At 39.3% G+C, this 19,675-nt stretch overlaps 1 protein-coding gene across 2 annotated transcripts in view; it reads right to left on the bottom strand.

Annotated features, from left to right (window-relative positions):
• LOC104362884 (leucyl and cystinyl aminopeptidase) overlaps positions 1-19,263 on the bottom strand; it is an 85,981-nt gene extending 66,718 nt beyond the window's left edge. For both annotated transcript variants that reach the window (XM_032985421.2, XM_032985414.2), the window contains exon 1: positions 18,912-19,263. Coding sequence is in view for 1 of the 2 variants with exons in the window: in XM_032985414.2 (XP_032841305.1) it covers positions 18,912-18,930 (19 nt within the window). In the remaining variant the exon portion in view is untranslated. The remainder of the gene's footprint in view (positions 1-18,911) is intronic.
• Positions 19,264-19,675: the final 412 nt, after the last annotated feature.

Raw genomic sequence — 19,675 nt, 5'->3', positions numbered from 1 at the left:
CTCTGCTGAAAAAGTGTATAAATATGTTGTGCTTTGTACCTGTCGGCGAACACGTCTTTGGCGGAGTTATCCCCCGTGTTCCCCAGCACTGGAATAAAGAAGTGCCTGCTTATCTGCTGTGTGTAGATAAGTTCTATTTGCAATTGCAACTGCTAACATACTTGACACTGGAGACTGGACCTTGAATACTGGGTTCAGTTTTGGGACCCTGACTACAAGAAAGATATTGAGATACTGGAGAACATGCAAAGAACAGCAACAAAGCTGGTGAAGGAACTGGAGCACAGGTATTATAAGAAGCATCTGAGGGAACTGGGGTTGTTTAATCTGGAGAAAAGGAGGATGAGGGGAGACCTTATCACTCTCTACAACTACCTAAAAGGCAAGTAACAAGATGGGTGTGTGAGCAACTGAAGGAGTTAATGCCTCAAGCACTCACTGATGTGGAAAGCCTTAAGGACAAATTGTGACTTTCGTGGTTAGTCTAAGAAATAAACTATCTGCCTAAGAAAGCTCAGAGTGCATCGAAGGGTGCATGGCTCCACTCCGTTGCGGTGGTATTGCCAAGTTATCTAGAGAAGTTTCAAAGGGGGGAAACGTAGACCAAATAAAACCATATTTTCGGGTTAATGCCTACACTTTAAGACTGCACTGATCTTCTAAGGAGGACCACTAAACATTAGCTCTATTGTGTAAGCTTGAAACTTTGTATAAATGATGGAGGCCTTGCTAATGACTATACCCTTGAAGAAGAGCTAAAAAAAAATGGTAAGAGGGGAACGTGCTGCCCCAGAAGCCAAAGGCTGGATGATTGCCCAAGAAACATGAAGTCATGAAAATCTGTGCTAACTGTGGGAAAGGTAAAAGCAGCAGGAGGAGATCGCGACCCCTGACTCAATTTGACAAAAGGGTTAATGGAACCCATTCCCCCTCAATGCATGCACAGGACCCATGCTCCACCTTTTCCTCACCTCTCTGCACCTCTCTCACCTCTCCTGAAAATGAATTAATGGAAAACCCACCTCTCTTTATCTAGTATACAAATCGGCTGACAAAATGAACTTAAAAAGCAGCAGAAAACATTGCTGGATGTGCACCCACCACCAAGATTACCAGATCTGAGACAATGGTGGAATTTAGGGCAGTGATCCACATTCTTTGACTCTCTTTCTCTCCCTTCATTTGATTTCCTTTCATTCTTACAGATTTTCAATAAGAGGCGACATTGCATAGTGTTCTTTCAAAGTTTAAATTGTTTCCTCCACAAATAAAACATTTTAACTGGTCGTTTAGTGTCACTTCACCTCAATTTAACCCAAGGGGATTATAAAACCTCTACGACTCTCTGGGCTAATCACTCTGGGTCATAATAGGGTGTTAGTCTCTTTTCCCAAGTAACAAGTGAGAAGATGAGAGGTAACAGCCTCAAGTTGCACCAGAGGTGGTTTACACCAGCTATTAGGAAAAACTTCTTCACCAACAGGGTTGTCAAGTATTGGAACAGGTTGCCCAGGGATGTGGCTGAGTCATGATCCCTGGAAGTATTTAAAAGAAAGGTAGATACGACGCTTACGGACATGGTTTAATGGCGGCCTTAGTAGGGTTAGGTTCATTGTTGGACTTGAGAATCTTTTCTCGTCTTTTCCAACATAAATGATTCTATAATTCCATAATTCTATAAATTAATTGCTTACCATGGGGATTTTTAACATTAGGTATAAGCCTTATAAATCTCACCTAAATTGTTCAATCTGTACAGACTCTCAATTTATCTGCTGATGGCATACTATATTCTGAGCTATTAAAACTGGTGGAACAACACATGGTAAATATCATTGTGCCTATTCCCTCTCCTAACTCACCACTTTCACCTCTAAGAGAAAGATACATCATCCTCTCACCACATCCTGCCATCCTTTCATGGACACCAGTGTCCAAGATAATGCCAAGACAGTTTTGTTTTCCATCCTCCTCTTTGATCCTCTGGTTCTTTCAGAGTAGCATCTCTTGGGCTTCCTACTGCTGTTGCCCAGCAGAAGATGAAATGATTAAAACTGTGAGCAGGCTCTTCCTACTTCTCCTTTGAGCACGTTGTCCACAGATTCACTACAAGGACTTTACACATATTTTCAGGAGCAGTTAACACAGGAATTAACTTGTGGTTCCATACTTTGGAACCTGGCATGGTCACAAACTTTTGACTAGCTTTTGCCTTACTTCAGTTTCCAAGCAAAGACATAGGATTCACTTAACTTCTAATTCCCCTCCCCCCCCACCCCCCCCCAACTGCCAGCAATCCCTCCCTGCCACAGTATGCCTTGTCTTGTCATAGCTTGGAAATAAATTCCTCAAAACTTTGGAGGAAGCAATAAAAAACTTTAAAGTGGAAAAATAAGTACTTAAATAACAAACAATTTTTAAAATTGCTTTGTTGTTCTTCTAAAATGCCACCCAACAGAAGTTATATAGGATTTCTTCAATTTTGTCCACAGACGATTTATTTACAGCATAGTCAGTAAATAATCCCTGTTGCTACTCAGAAAGAGTAGAAGGGCATTGGCATAGACTCTTGATGATTATATGCAGAACACCTGAATATATTGGGAAATCTATACAAAATCCTGTCCAAAACCTCATGCTTTGGTGGGTCAGGCAAGCAGTAATGTTTCTGGTTTTCCTCCCCATAGAAGAAAGGAAGTGAGAGGGGGAACCTCAAACAAAAAATTACATTTATTCCGAGTCTGCATCAAAGCAAACTACTCATTTTAAACGATTTCTGTCCTTGGAGCTTACAGAAGAACTCTATGCAGTGATACACTGTATGGATCCTACAGGAGACAAGCATAACTTCTTAAATTCAAGACTTGCTCAAATCTCTGAGTGCACACATTTATAGGAAAAAAAAAAAAAGAAGCTGGAAACTTACTCATGAACTCTGATTTTTGAAAGATATTACACTTTGCTAGTGGAACACTGTGTAAGTTAAAAATAAATCTCCATATTTTCAAAACTCTTGCTGCAAAATTGTGTGTTGCTGGAGCAGTAATTAAATTCAGTCTTTATCATCACTTCCACATAGCATTACATTATTGCTTCTTGTGGATAGGTATCAACAGGTATAGCATACATTAAAAATTACAGATTTTAACAAAGCAGTGTTTTTTGAAAAGGCAGGCTTTTAATTTTAAAATCTTTTCAGCTTGCTGTAATGCTCTAAACCAGGTACTTCTTGGTTTATGTTCATTACTTCTTGTCATATCAATTTAGTTCTTTCTTCTACAATGCAGATTTCTTCCTGCATTCTTACATGTTGGGCTGTCTCCAACGGGACCATAAAAAATATATTACTTTCTGGGGAAGGCGGGGGGGTTGGTGAAGGTGGTGGGCAGGGAAGGAAGAAAAAAGCTTATCTTATCCTTTCTAACAAGATTGTTCAGCAAATAAAGCCTTTATCAGCAAGCTTGTTAGTTATGCTAAGATTTAAGATTCTGACCAGATGTTTCCTTCTTTTATGCTATGTCTCCCTAATCATTCCATCCATTTCAAATTCCTTCTGAGCAAGAAAATAATTCAATTCTATACAGAAAAAATATTTGCTGTTACTACAGAAGGGGAGTACACAATGCCATTCATGTAATTTAAAATCAGCATCTACCCACATGGCAGTAAGTAAGAAAACATACATTTCTAACCTCCAATCAGCTTAAAAACAAGTAGTCAAGTAGCCAGTGGAATTTCAGCAAAATCAGAAGTCTTACTTGAAGGAACATTACCTTCATTTCACCATGATTTCACTTACTACATTGGAGCTGGAGCACAGGGATGGCAGAGGGAATTAAAGTCTCCATAACAAAAATCAAATGAAGCACCAAACACCTGAGGAAAACCTTGGAATCCACCACTCCAAAAGTTACATGTCATCTTAGAAAATCAAATCTGCCAACAAACTTCAGTTCCTAGCACTATCAGTTATACATGCAAAAAGATGCATCTAGAGGTTCCTAGTGTGCTCACATACAATAAGGTGGTTGAAGTCCTCAGTTTCTATGACATTTTCACAGGTACAACTAAAGGTTCAGTGGCTGTAGCTGAAGCACCCCTCTCCAGACAAGTAGGATCCAACAAATAAGCCCACAGTTCCTTTATCTTGACAGATTTGCCAGCTCTGTGGCTCTTCTTTTACTGCTTCAATTGAATGCACGGGCATGCCCACATCTTCCATTTGCGGAAGGAAAATCACGAACCAGCAGAATCTTCTGAGAATTATGGTTTTAACCCAAACAGAAATATGATCAAAATTAGAGCTGTGTATGAGATTGCATTGGTTCATTAAAAGTGCATGCCAACTTAAAGTTGTAAATATTGCCTTGGATGGAAACATCTATGGAGACATTAGGTGCACTATTCTGAATTTTCAAGCTGTATGTGGTTTTCAATCACTATGCAGAGAAGCAGAAGACACAGGAATCATTCAGAACTGAACATCAGGGGGAGTTTGAATGATTTCAAAAAAGCTTAGGGATCTTACTCAGCAACAACAGTGCCTTACATGTATTCCATACTCTCTTACAAGTATTTTAGTTGGCTCCACAGGAATGAATACCTACAATACAGCAGCTCATGAAACAACAAAAAATTACTAGTTCAGTTATGGTGCAAAGATAGCATTCAATTAACAAAGCAGATATGTGAGTACCTCCTGAAAACAGCAATACAAGACAGATGCACAGGAATCCAGTATCAGAAGAGCAGACTCAGTTTGCAAATGTCACCCTTGATTTATGAATATCTAATGAAGTCCCCTAAAAGCCAATTTAGTATGAGTTTCTACATGACCATGAGTATCGAGTAGTTCTCAAGACATTTTGTAAAAGAGCCCTAAAATTAAAAAACAAAACAAAACAAATGAAATACAAACTTCAGGTTCCATCTTCCAAAATTGCAACTGTTGTTGTTTTGTTTTTACCATTCAGGATTTGAAGTGTTTTAATTTGAATGGAAAGAATTGTGCACTTTTAGACCTTGTCAAAGCAGTGCACAGATTTTGGTTCACTTCTCCTGATGTCCCTGATAGCTGTGCAGTTAAACTCCTGTCCTGTTTCAGGATTATATTTATTCCTCATTATGTTTTCTAGTGGCCTAACAGAAACTCTTAAAACAGTATGGGGGAAATGCAGATTTGCTTCATATTCCTTTTAGCACCAAAGAAAAGAAGGAAAAAGTCATAGACACCATAGCTAGAAGTGAGGAATAGCAAAAACTCCCTTTTTCTCACAAGGAAGTAACCAGGAGTGATGAGAGAGCTGAGAAGCACGTTTCCTCCATCTCCCTGCCTCTCTCTAGTGGCATTACATAGCTGTAGACCTAATGCAAACCTCTCCATTATTATCACCATATGCCTCCTTTACCATTTTAGGAATTTCACAAAAGAACAGGCTAGTGCAGTCCTAAGGACAACACATCAATTGCATTAAACCAAACTAACACAGCTCTTACAGAAAAGCTAGTGCTGCATCTTTTATATATACTTGTAACTGTTTTTTCATAAGACAGCATGGTACAATACAAAATCATACACAGATAAAGTGATAATGAAAGCATATACAGCAGCAATATACATATAAAGCACTTCAGCATTAACTCTGAACATCATATAAATATCACTATTATTAAACAAAAAAAAAAAAAAAAAAAAAAAAAAGAGGGAACACCAACAGACAGACTTAAAAGTGATGACTTTACTATTCCAGTCAGATCAAATCTGAATTTGAGGTCCACAGAGGGAGGTTTTAATCAATATCCAGAACATATTCTACCCCTTAAGAAGTTTTTACTTATGTTAGTATGCACCTACAGAGAGTATATGAATTCAGAGCCCCATGTCAGTAGAGAGTACACTGATCACTGCTAAGGTGTATGAAGTGTATATATCTCTGTATAATAATTAGTCCTTGTTTACACAGAAAGGCAACTGCTTTTCACTGCAAAATTCTGTCTGTTTTTACAGTCCACTGTTTCCTATTGTTCTGTTTTGGAGGAAGTTTCACCCTTCAGCACTGTACTGGTTTTGGATGGGATACAGTTAGTTTTCTTCATAGTAGCTCCTATAGTGCTATGTTTTGGATTTGTAAACAAAAGTATTGATAATACACCCAGTTTTTAGCTATTGCTGAGCAGTGCTTACAGTGTCAAGGGCTTATTTGCTTCTCACACTGTCCAGCCAGCAAGCAGGCTGGGGGTGCACACAAGAGGTTAGGAGGGGACACAGCTGGGACAGCTGACCCCAACTGACCAAAGGGATATTGCATACCATATGATGTCATGCTCAACAATGAAAGTTGGGGGAAGAAGAAGGAAGGAGGGACATTTAGAGTTAGAAGTGTTTGTCTTCCCAAGTAATAATTCTGTGTAATGAAGCCCTGACTTCGTGTTCTTGGCAAAACAACTGCCTGCAGATGGGAAGTAGTCATTAAATTCTTCGTTTTGCTTTGCTTGTGTGCATGCAGCTTTTGTTTTACTTATTAAACTGTCTTTATCTTAATCTACAAGATTTCTCACTTTTACCCTTCCAATTCCTGCATCCATTCCACTGGGTGAGAGTAAGCAGCTGCATGGGGTTTAGCTGCCTAACAGGGTTAATCCACAAGAAGAAAGTTTAAGCAGAATTTCTATTTACTAGTATAACCAGTGTATAGGAGCAATATAGAGACACTTACAAGAAACCACAAATATCTGAATTTAGAAATAAAAGCTTTCATGCTTACACTTATTTTAAATGCATTAAATTTTATTTTTAGAACCTTTACATGAGAAAAATATTTCTGAAAAAAAAACAAGTTAGGCTGCTACAAGACAGGTGTCTCCACTTTCTCTCTTAAACTATTGAATTCAGAAGACAGAAGGGAATAATCCAGTAGAATAAAGCACAGCCAAGAAATACTAGAAAATATGAAGCATTGCTACAAAAATCTGTGTATCATCCATGTGTCTTGCCGGCTTTTTAGAGACAGAACAGATGCAATAGTTAGGCATGTCCGTAATTCCCATGGTGCTGCAAGGTTATATATGCACATTTTTAACAGATAAAAAGCACAGACATATATGCATATCCACTTCCATATGCTGAATGAAATAATTTTAAAAAGAAACAAAAACATTAAAGTCACTTGTGCTTCCTGTTGATAAAGGGCCTAAAGTAGCATTTTCTAGTCCTCTTAATATTACTTAAGTACCAAAAAAACAGAGAATGGCACACACTGACTCAGACAGAACAATCCCCAAACAGAACAACCCCCCAAAAGCCTTATATAAAAAAACCCATAAATGAACTAAAGTGCAAGTTTTTCTATGTCAGCTAAAACATCACTGTCCTTCACTGATACAGATAACAGCATGGCCATTTGGTGTGGAGTAAAAACCAAGATGGGCTCTGTTGCTTTTTGAAGTGTCATTACCTACACGCAAACATATATGATGACTCTCTGCACAATTTTACTGCAACTTCTTATCAAAAGGTAGGCACTACATTAAGTCTGTCCATGATTTGAAGTACATCCTAGTGACAAATGGCACTGTGCAAGGGTTTGATTTCAGAAGGCAAACAAGGCTGTAAGTCTAAGTGTAATCTAACTGGTAGAGGTTTACAAGAATCTGTCTAGTTAAACACATATCATGGCTTCCATAATTAAGTCACAATGGACAGACAAAAGGTGCACAAAACAGATGCAGGTTTGAAAAAAAAAAACTTTTTCCACAACTTTTGTACCATCCTAACTTGAAAATTAATAGCTTTCCTAAATTGCAAAGGAGGACAATGGCTACTTTCCAATCCAAAATAAGCAAGGGAATATAAATTCCAAGCCACACAAGGTCACTCTCTACCTTCTCTCCCTCAAACTGTACTGAAAGATCTACTTTTGCTGTTTATTTGTGGGAGTTTTTTTTTTAACGAATATGAGATCAAATATTGCAATAGTGAGATTCTGCACATACACTAGAGCAAAATCCTGCCAATTAGGATGCTTCATGGAAATTAAAACAATACATGATTATGTATTTTAAGATCCTCTCATCTTAAATTGCCATAAGAAACAGGAGCTAAGAGTTTAATCTCAGGTAAATCGCCGTTTATTAGTCTTTATTAGTTTACTAGTGCTTCTAAAAGATTTTCTGAAAGTCTCTTCCTGATTTTTAAGGAAAGAACAACTGAATTTTCCTCAACAGGACCTCGGGCTGAAGAACCACATGGATCAATTACATTTCAACATTTAGCAATTAAATTTATAAGTAGATAGCCAGACTCACTGATACATCTTTTCAAATCTTTACTTTCATGTCATCAACAAAAATGAAACATCATGGAAAGGGAAAAAGAGTGTAGTTCATTTACTGAACACTCTACCTACTCAACTGGCAAAAAATATAACTTAGTTTTTTCATAAATATTTCTCTGGAGGTCAATGAAGATAGCTGGAGAATTTGAAGCTAACCAATACAAGCTTAGTCTGGATTTTGATATCCAGCACTGGTATATCATGTCCATTCACATCTTACAAATATTTTCAAATTTAAATCTGATACAAGGTAGGTCTCCACAGTCAAAAGGTGGAGAAGTAGAAGGAAGGGAAGAAGAGGAGATTGTTCTAAATGGCACATTGCTCTTTGGGCACTACTGAGAGAAAACTTTCTATGAGTCCCAACATTATTAAGCCATGTTCCATCCTTAGCCATTGGTTGAACAAAACACTGGATGGGAAAGAGGCCTCTGAAGTTTAATTTTAGAGCATAGGGTTTGTTCCCTGTTTCCAATCTCATCAATGGTATGTTTCGCAATTAAAGTGATAGAAGATATTTAACCACAGGGGTCTAATGGAAAGCCCTGAGGCTTGGAGATGTAAGGGAAGCAATGTTGATTTTGCATCACAAGCCTGATAAGAATAACAGAGCAATTCACAACCACTTAAGTCCCTAGCCTGTGGCCAGAAGATAAGCAGTCCTTTTGTTAACTGTGATGACCCAGTACTTGGAACTAGTTTTAGTTGGATGGAGATACCAAAAGGCTTAGCGAACCTGAACTTTTTAACTTTTCCTCTAAGTATGTTTGCATGATGACCTCATGAATATTAACTTCTCCGCCCTGGAGAGAGCCAAGGTCCATTTCCATGAACATGAGATGTAGGAACACATACATGAAGAGGCATGTCGCTAAGCGGTTCGGGAAGTCTGTACATCCTGTACTACTCAACCAATATGGAATCAGGGGAGGGAACTTGCAGTTGGGAGAAGGCGATATAAACCACTGCACGATGGTTGTTACGCACATCCACTTGGTGGGGTGCCAGATCTTGAAAGAACATAATAAAAAGTGCTTCACAACACATCCTGTCTGAGCCGTTGATCATTGGCAATTAAGTATTTCTCACAGAGACACACAGGAAGTTGTCTCAAATTTCTTGTGGTACTCAACTCCCATATTCAGGGCTGATGACTTCTTCACTGTGATAGGAGAAAATAAACACTTAGCAAAACACTGTAAGCTTAATAAATAGATAATTGGAAATTTGGTTTTGAGGAGCCTTGAAAGATAACATTGTTGCAAGAGGCCTTCATGGATAACAGGGTACCCATATATTAATTATGGGAATCTTATTGTCTGTGAGGAGTAGCCATCTGGGTGGGACCAACTGTTACTGACTCAGCTCACTCATCACTCTGAGACAAAGGTGAAAAGTACATGATGAAGAAGACTACAAGCCTTCCTCCAGAAGACCCTGGCCCACAACCACTGACCACCGGAAGGTAGTACGCATGCAGCAGAAGGAGGAGACTTATGATGATGAGTTCCCAGAAATAATTACAATAGTTACGCCTGTCCTCAGAACTAATTGTAATAACCCAGCCTATACTAATGAATAGGCATTTTTTTTATCATAAAAGAGCGCTTGCTTTATGATATGGTGTGCAAGCTAGGAGGAGCTATCCCCCTTGCACCCAGTGCTGCAATACCTGCTTTATGATAACTCTTTGTGAGTTGTAAGGTTTGTTTCAGCACTTCAACTGTATCTGTCCATCAGTTTCATGGCTGATAAATACCAGGCTCATCACAGCTGAAGTTACAAAAAATTTCTCTGCCTGTATCAGTTGTTCTGAGGAAAAATTTTTAGAGGACTTTGCAAAACATCTAACAGCCTATCAGGCATACAATCTGAGAGACTGCATACAACCTGATGCGTGCTTAGTTGGTTTTTTTTAAGCAATAAATTCAAACTATCATAACCTCTTATCTTGATCAGTTTCTTAAAAAAAATACCCAATGCGCCTTCCACATTACTACTGTTACTTTATACTCACTTGACAACCCCAGTGATAACAGTATACAAAACCATTTGTACGTCACAAGTAAGTACTGCATATTCACTTCTTCATAATTGGTATTTCAACTCACAGAACCAATAATGTCTAAAGGTTATTGCGTATGACTCTCAACACAGTAAATTTTACATGGTCTTAACAGAAGAACAATACATCTCCCCAAATTTCTGTAAATCTCATTGTATAACACGACAAAGGATTTTGACAGAGAAAGAAAAGGCAATGTGCCTGCATGGTTGCTCAAGAAATACTGAGATCTAAGTTGCTCCAAAACTCTATCCAGGTATCACATATCAGTTTTGAAATCAGCTTCATTACAACCACTACCATGGGGGCAGAGGCAGCTCATTTTTCAGAAGGTACCCAGGGGTCACATCTTTCACTCATTCTCACCATGAAAAAAGCAGGTGGTAGAGCTACAGACTGAACAGAGTGCCAGACTGATCTACACAGCAGATGAATATTCCCCACAGGGTTTGTGAAAGGTTTCTGCAGAAACACCAGTGGGGTCATGTTTTGCCAATTGATGGGGTTAACACAAAGGACACAGACACCAAGCTAAAAAAATAGGCTTATTTTACTTTAGTTTAAAACAGCAGAAAGAATAAGCAAGGTAATGCACCTAGACATTACTATTTAAAGCTAGCTATAGTGATTAAGAAAGATACATCACCAATTGTCCTCATACTTTACCATCATCCAGATCCGTGCATCAGCTGGGGAGCCCCGTCACAGCGAAGGATCGGAGAGCCTTTCCCGGCAATTGGGAAGTCCTACGCAGTGCGTCCACTCGTAGGTGAGGTCTGTGCTGTGAGAGGGTCCAGCTTTTATACAGTTTAACAAACAAGTCTAAACAAAATGCACAGGAGATATCTGGTAGATTGATATGCCTCACTCAGGCATGTCCGGATCTGGCCAGGATCCGGGCATGTCTGAGGAGTTTCTGGTTTTCTTTACATTTGGGATTTATAGTTACTTCCTATTGTTTACTTATAGTTCCCAGGGATTGTTCCCAGGGTTACATTTTCATGCTGATAAGATACTGGTTGCTTCAGTCTGCTGATAAGATGCTGATTGCTGGTCGGGGAATTCACTCAGAAGTAAACTTTGGTTTGAGGCCTATTGTTTGGGCCCCTTTTTGTTTCGGGTCACTCTACAGCCAACCCTGAGGGAGCTCAAAAAAATGAGCTGTGCATACAGGCAGCTATTTTGATCTTCTGAGTACTCTGGATTGCTTTGCCCAGCAATGTACATATCCTTGACCACATCACTGTTATGAGAATGTATAGATATTTCAGACCACATATGCTGCTTCCAGAAAAAGAAGGAAAACAGCAAAATTATAGGAAAAAAATACAACCTTTGGTTCATCTCTAGACAAAGCGTATTTTTAATCACCAACTTTTATTTAGAAGAATTTCCGCAGATCAGAGCCCTGCCAATGATATAACCCTTCATAATAACAGTTCCATTCTGTTCCACACATGAGATTTTTTTGCCTTTACTGATCTTAATCCCACAATCGTAATTTTTACAGATTAAAAATTACTGCAATATGGCCTGTTCTTTCTGTGAAAAGTGCCCAAGTTTGGCAAAGACAAGATTTAAAATCTATATACAGTTCTTTTAGATACTACACATGAATGACTTTCACTGTTTTATGTATACATGACAGAGTGGGGGATAACAGAGTTGCCAACAAGTCAGCTGCTGTGATGGAGCTTGCTAGCCTAATCAGTGTACATAATGATGGATGAACACAGCATTCCTACCACTGCAATGCAGACCGCTGTCATAGTAGCATCACAGTATTATAATCACAGAAGATAGATATGAAGGAAGATTTAACTTGTTTCCTTGGGTTTTGTTTATAATTTGTTCAAAGTTTAACACAGTGCATGCTTTCAAACATTATTAGTTCTTATTTTCTTTTCATTGGTGTTTTTAATTGCTAAAGTGCATATTTTGTAATGGGTCCTTTAATTACTTTTCAGGTGTTTGTAAAATAGTACTTTACATACAAGTATTCACACTTATGAATACTTAGTTGTGCCAAAAGAGACACAGAGGCCTTATTAGCATCTCCATCAATAATAAAAAGCACAAATTTGGCTAACAAAACTGACAGCATAGACATGCTGTATTCACAGTTCTATTTTCTGAAAATCTGCTCTTTGTCTTTCTCTTATAATGGTTTACAGCTCAGAAATAGAGGTTTCTAAAATATTCTGAACTTTTTGGACTCCCTCAAATACAAGCCTGACTGTTTCCAGAAAGATTGGTTTACATGCATGAAAAACAGTTGCAAGTGATTCTACTGATGTGTTACTGCAGAAGAAATTGTTAGACTTTATATAAAAGAAAGGCTTAAATAAAAAGCAGTGTTAGGCCCTCAAGAGTAGGTAAAGTAGACACATTCTTTAGTTTTAAACACAACTGGTTCTCCATAAAAGTCAACGGCACTGTGACAGAATATTGTTACGTAAGAACTCCAATGTTTTCAGAGTCAATTCCTTTAATGTCAAAGAGTGATTACAACCCAAGAAAAGCTCTCTACACTCAGATATGCTTGCTAAAGCATGATGAAACAGACTCCTCCAAACAGCTTGGTGGAAGCTTTGGTGGGAAAAAACAAACACCAAAGTCAAAACCCACCTTATACTCTCATGAACAAATAAAACATCAAAACTGTCTGACATTTTAGTGGAATCAGGATTTCTCTCTCTCACTCTTCAGTAACGGTAGTAAAGCAGATCACTGGTGCAGTACGTTACTACACACCCTGAATAATCCAACAGAAGTGGGCACTGAGATCTTTTTTGAATATCTTTTGGGAGACAACACTCATGATGGAATAAAACATCAGCTGTGCCTCAAAGAGGCAAAGTGAGCAGAACCCAACACACCGTATTACCCTGAAATTCCTTTCTCTTTGATCAACTGGATAGGTTTTCCAGAGCAGTTCCCTCCCCTCCCTCCTCCCCATTTCCTTCAAGAGTCTGCATCTGTTCTCTCCCCTTCTTCCTGGGTACAAGGTACACAATCTTTTTATGATTCTTACAACTTAAGGTTACTACTTCCACTATTTAAAGCAGTATTAAAAATAGCGAAAACACAGCTATTAGAAGGTACGTATGTAGTCTTTAAAACACAGGCAATTAAAACCCACCTCACAAAAATGACCGTGTATTTTAAAGGTTAATTTGATGGCATTTTAAGGTAGTGTTGGACAGAAGTTTAAGTGGTAGCTGTCATGCATACAAATTTTTCTGATAGACGAAGGAATAATATTGCTCTCACTCATAAAGAAATCTTAATGTTTTTGCTCTTCTACACAATCTTTTCTTTTGTACTTAATGAAAATAAAATATTTTCCAGCAGAGATGGAAACTCACTGAACTTCTTTCACTTAAATCACTGACTGAAGGAGGAAAACTTGAATTCTCTGAATGCAGCTGAATTCATCACTAGTGAAATCAGAGACATGCCTTAAAAAAGGTAAATTCATCCTCTTTGTAGGTAATTATTATACCAATGCCCATTAGGTATGAAAAAATATTTGGATTAACTAAACAAACAGAAGAGGTTTTATCCTAGCTTTTATTAATTTTCAACATTTTCTATGGCAGTCATTATGGGGCTTTAGCTAGCACATGAGCACACAGCCTCATAAATGTTGAACACTGGGCTTTGCATTGTCTTCCCAAAGATGACAAGACAGTCCTAGAATACTTTTACTGGTGGATACTGAGATCAACATAAGCTTTTAACATTTTTGACTCATGAGATATGTAGATACTCAGCAGCTTCATTCATTCTCCAAGTGGAATACCATCTCTTTAGTGGGAAAATACTAACAAACAGTCCATGGTGAACATCTATATTCTGATCTGTGGACACTGTTTTAACAGGGAAAGAGATTTTCAACCTCTTTCTAATTCACAGTGTTTGGTCTTGCCAAATGAAATTGTTTCAATCAGATTTTTTTCTCTCTTCTCTCTTCACATGTTCATCTACTTCCCTCATTATTCTGATCATCAAATTGCTTTTCACTTTATAACAGGTGCTGGAGTACCTCTGTTCTATATTTGTTGCTAATACATCCAGACCCCAGCTTGTACTGTATAGTGCCAGCAAAAGAAAGCATGTAAGTCTTAGTCTGTGTGCATACATGAATCCAGCCCACAGAGGGATGATCATTCAGCTACATAGACTGTGTTTGGATTACTGAATTAATTTCTGAGCATCCGTTGCTATACAGGGAGTTCACAGAAATGCAGTAAAAGAAAATACATATCCAATTCATTGAGAAAGCAGGTTCCTGTTTAGCTTAGCTGACACAGGAACACAAAATACAGATGCTACAGCACTGCTTTGTGGGAAAAATACTATCCAGCAACATGCACTTGAACAACATAAAGCTCACATTTAGAAACAGGTGCAATCAGCGTTTTTTTTTCTGTCAGTAATATTTGACTAAAGTAAAATGCTGGGATATACAAAACTGGGGGCGGGGGGGGGGGGGGGCGGGCAGAGAAAGACACTGCAAACAGACTTCTTAGATTTTTTTAATCTACACTCATCAAAATATATTACCCAGTCTGTTGTTTATGACTGAATAATACAGTTTAAAGCAAACAGAAACCTTTCTGCTCCATGACACAACAGTACACAATATTGCCAGTTAAGGATATGCCTGTTGCACCCAACAGACTCAGGCTATGCACACGTAACATGTTCCTGCAATCCCCAATGAATTTATATACACTAAACAAACTAACACAAAGAAAGACAGTATTTCAGAATTGACAGGAACTAGCTGAAAATATAGATTTTCAGATTACATTTTTCATTTGTAAATGACATTAGCTAACTTGGTTCATTTCTACCTCCTACAAAACCCTCTACCTCTTCCCATGAGAGCCTTTTTATTTGGTTCATCAGTTTAGTTATGTGATTAATTTCAAAGTCTCCATTTGCTGTGTAAATAAAGATAAAAATAATGAAAGTGAATGTTATTTGCATATCAGCAGATTATCACAAATTATCGCTTCTGCAGTTGTTTATATACATCACCTGTCTTAAGTGAGAAACACAGTAATAGTTCACTTCTACCTTTGCCTTCCATCTCAAATTGAAAAGTTCCATGTTTAATGTATTAACATGAAATGGTGAAATGATCTTTCAGAAACATATACAATCTAAGAATAAATGCAAAAGGCTTGCAAATTGTTTTGTAATATTGTCCAAAAGAGAGATATCCCCAAATTACATGACATACCTCCTTTGGTCAGTGTTTCACTACTTTTGGGGGTTTTTTTAGCAAAACTGCTTAGGTAACAAATGACTAGTCAGAATTTAAAAATTCTCCTCATTAATTTGCAGTTCCCAATTTAGAGGAATTTGAGATCACAGAACTTAGTGAAAAAAAAAAAAAAAAAAAAAAAGTGCAACAAGGAAATCTTCCATGCCCTTTTAATTATACTTTGATTATTCATATTTCTGGAAAGGTCTCAAATTAAGAACAGTCACGTAAGATAGAAGAATTTGTCTCAAAAAATAAAATCTTATCAGTAAACTTTTCTAAAACATTTACTTATTTATTACATTTATAACATTTCAGGGGAAGTTCAGATTGGACATTAAGAAAATGTTCTTCACTGAGAGGGTGCCCAGGGAAGTGGTGATGGCAGCAAGCCTGTCAGAGTTCAAGGTTTAGTTTTAGGTAGTCTTGCAAGGTGCAGGGAGTTGGACTTGATGATCCTTATGGGTCCCTTCCAACTTGAGATATTCTATGATTAACTCAGCTATTCCAGGCCCTAAAAATAGATCTGTTTTTCCAGAGCTACAGACCTCACACATTATCTCCAACTAAATTCCTGGGCAGGAGGGAAGTCATAGCAGAGATCTCTAGAGAAAGACTAGACCTAAGTTTTCAGTACAGTGGTGGGGGATGAAGTCAACAAAAAAAAAAAATATTTAGGTTATCTGAGTACTTCCACTAGAGAAAGTATTAAAACAGTAAATAGTTCAGCATACCCACAAGCATTTAAAGGAAAGGATAAGAGTTTCTTTGACTTCTGAAATGGCTGTGGTTTTGCTTTTATTTAAAGAAAAGAAAAAAGCCCCATCAAATACTGAATTAGAAAAACAGTGATATTCCATATCCACTTTAGTGAATTTGCTGCCTTAAAGACTATTTTAAGATACATATCCTTTCTGACACAGCTCTACATCTATAAAGTAAAACATGAAATTGTCTCCCTGCCATTTTGACAAATAGGCATCAGAGCCCTGAATCCAACTGAAATGCTTTTGGAAAATCTTAAGATTCGGTCTGTTCCCGTTTTACAAGGGTAAAAGCCCCAAATAACTGAGAGCGCTACAAATACAATATTGTAAGCTTCCTGTGATAGCAGTCTTTTCCTCTGAATTTACACAGCACTTTGCACAGGAAATCAACATACAGACTCACAAACAGAACTCATTACTACTGTATAAGGCAAAACAAAAACCTTTCAGTTACCATGGAGCACAGTTTATTTTAAAGATTTGATACCCACAAAAGCTTCCAGACCACCAGCCATGGAAATTAACACTATTCAAAAAGCCAGTAGTGTAAGCATCCCCTTCAGATTTTAGCAGCTGCTATTCAGAACTAAACATGCCTCAAGATCATCAAAATAATGAGCAACATCTCTGCTCTAATACTTGCATATTCTCTTTAGTGACTCTTCCAGCAGAGCCAGCTTTCTGATGGAAATTTATTGACCAGATTCAGCTCCAAATTTTCTTCCAGTCTCACCATCATTTCCAGGCTTTTCACTTTGGGGAACAAAATTAGGAAGCTCTGTTCATGAACACTGTTTCCCAGTAGTAGCACAAATTACCTTTGAGCTCTACGCTTAGGCCCACACCACCATTTCTTCCAGTTGAATGAATAAAGAGATTTTTTTTAATGTTTCGTTGCACAATGCAGTGACAGTATTATGTCAAACAGACTTTTAAAGTAATAGCAACATGATGGCTGTCTCTCTCAAAGGGAATGGACTTAACAGGGTGGCTTTAAAAAAATTCTTCACAAAACTGCATTACTATTAAAGACAAGGTCTTTTTACCATTCATATAGGAATGCAGATTACAACCCAGTGATTGTAATAAACTGTAGTTGGAAGATCTTCTACTAAACACCAATTGCTTGTACAAAGCATAATTTTAACATGACAAAAAAGAACTTCCCACAGAAGTGTAATTTAAAAACAAACAAACAAACAAAAGAAAGAAAACGTCCATCTTGCTACTTAAACCAAAAAAATATGCCCAGAGCTCATAACCTTCAGATTCTAAACAGCAGCATATAAAAGATAGGGAATTTTTAGTGTATTTGAGAAAAGGGAAGCACAAGGCAAAGACAATGTATTTCTCAAGTGAAACAGAAAATTCACTTTTTACTGCATGGGGTTTTTCTGAATTTGGCAGTTTTGTACTCTGATTTGGCAGGTCACTGAGGAGTTAAAATATAATGCAGCAAACTCTACCTTGCGCTTTAGTTATGGCTACCCAGCATGTTTGTAATTTAACAAACCAAATACCCCCTGTAATAAAAGTGCTGTATTTTCAACAAGAAGGCTGTTTGTTTACCCAGTGCCTTGTCCTAATTCCATATTTGGCTATGGTCTTGAGTCTAACCAAACATACTTTAGTTTCAGTTTGATTTGAGCTTCATTTCCTCATCTGTCCTGGATAGGTAGAATGTGTTACTAATACAGAAGCAGCAGCAACACAGACTTCACATGTCTTCATCTCAGTCACAAGTGCAGGATGCACACACACAGCTGTATCACGATGTCAACAAAAGCTCCTGTATGTTTATCTCAAAGCTGCAACCACATCATATTTCAAGCATTTCTGGCAATGCACGGGCAGTTCTGAAAGCTTTCTGGCTTCTGGAACACCCTGAAATGTTTCAAACACCCTATGTCCTCATGTATTTTATTTCTCCTTTCCCTCGCTGGGAGAAGACACTGGTGAGTGGCCCGATCAGGAAAATGACATAAACAGAGGGTTCCTCCTTCCCAGCTGTCGCGATGGCTTTGGCACTCCAGACGCATACAAGGCTCTTTCCTGGGAACATTACATAGCGAAAGCACACCTTGGTGTAGAAGTTGCCCCAGTTTCGAAGAGTCCATTACCTGCCACCGTGAGACTATGGCCGGGCAATAAAAAGTTCAACAGTACCGAAAAAGAGAGGGAGTCTCCTCTCGCACTCCTAGTTAAAGACACCTGTGCCTAATTAACCCAAAAGAAAACAAGATCCGAGGTAATTTCCAAGCCGTGGACCATTGGGGTGGCACGAATAAAAAGCCTTCCCTGTTCCACTAGGCAAGCATCTGCGGCCAAGCAGCTCCAGCTGCGCTTGGGCCCGCCTCTGCCAGGGAGGCAAAGCAGGCCTGCCGGGGGCAGACCGCGCGTCTCCGTCCCGGGCTCACCGCCGGCTCGGGGTGCGCTCGCTGGTAGCACGGCTCTGCCGCGGTACTCACCGCTAGGAAACGGCTCCATTAGCCTCCCGGAATCCGAGTTCAGCCTGCGAGAGCGAAGCCCTGATGACGGGGCAGAAGACGACTCGGAGACGCAGCCACGACTCTTCACTCCTCCTCCTGCCACCGCATGCTCCCAGGACGAGCGCTGCCTCGGGCTCAGCCGGACGGCTGTGGCTCCTCACGCCGCTGTCACTGCCCACCAACCCTATACTGCCCCTCCAGCCGTCGGGAGCACAGCAGGCTTAATCGGCGGCTCCCCGCGCAGCAGCCTTTTCAGCACAGTAAGGCCGCACCAACTATCTTCTGCTCTGATTCCCGCCCACCCCAAGGCTGGGCCACACTGCACCGCCTATTCCTCATACAGACCCGCCTCTCCTCCTGCCTCACGCCTGGGGAGGCCGGAGCAGACGCTTGGAAGGCTGTGGTAGCCTGCGCGTCTCTCCGAATCATGAGGGAAGGAGTGTTGAGATGTCGGTCCCCTGCTCTGTTCGTCTGAGCTGTTTCGGGCGTGTCAGCCGAATGCCGGCCGCCGCCCTGCAGCTGCAGAGGCGGAATGGCCTGGCTGAATTGGGACCCGGGCGCTGCCCCGCAGTCCTTTGTGTCGCTCTGGGGTGCCTCGGCCCGTTGCATGGAGGCTCCGCAGGCGTCTGATGGCCGTGGCAGTGCTGTCAGGCCGGGCCAGACCGGCTTTGCCTGCGTCTCACCGACATGCTCCATTCGTCAAGATTAACCTTAATTAGTAGTTTTAGCCTTATTACTGCCTT

This window comes from Tyto alba, unplaced genomic scaffold, assembly GCF_018691265.1.
Source record: "Tyto alba isolate M040663 unplaced genomic scaffold, T.alba_DEE_v4.0 Super-Scaffold_13, whole genome shotgun sequence".
NCBI lineage: Eukaryota > Metazoa > Chordata > Aves > Strigiformes > Tytonidae > Tyto > Tyto alba.
This window is presented reverse-complemented; position numbering and strand designations above follow the sequence as displayed.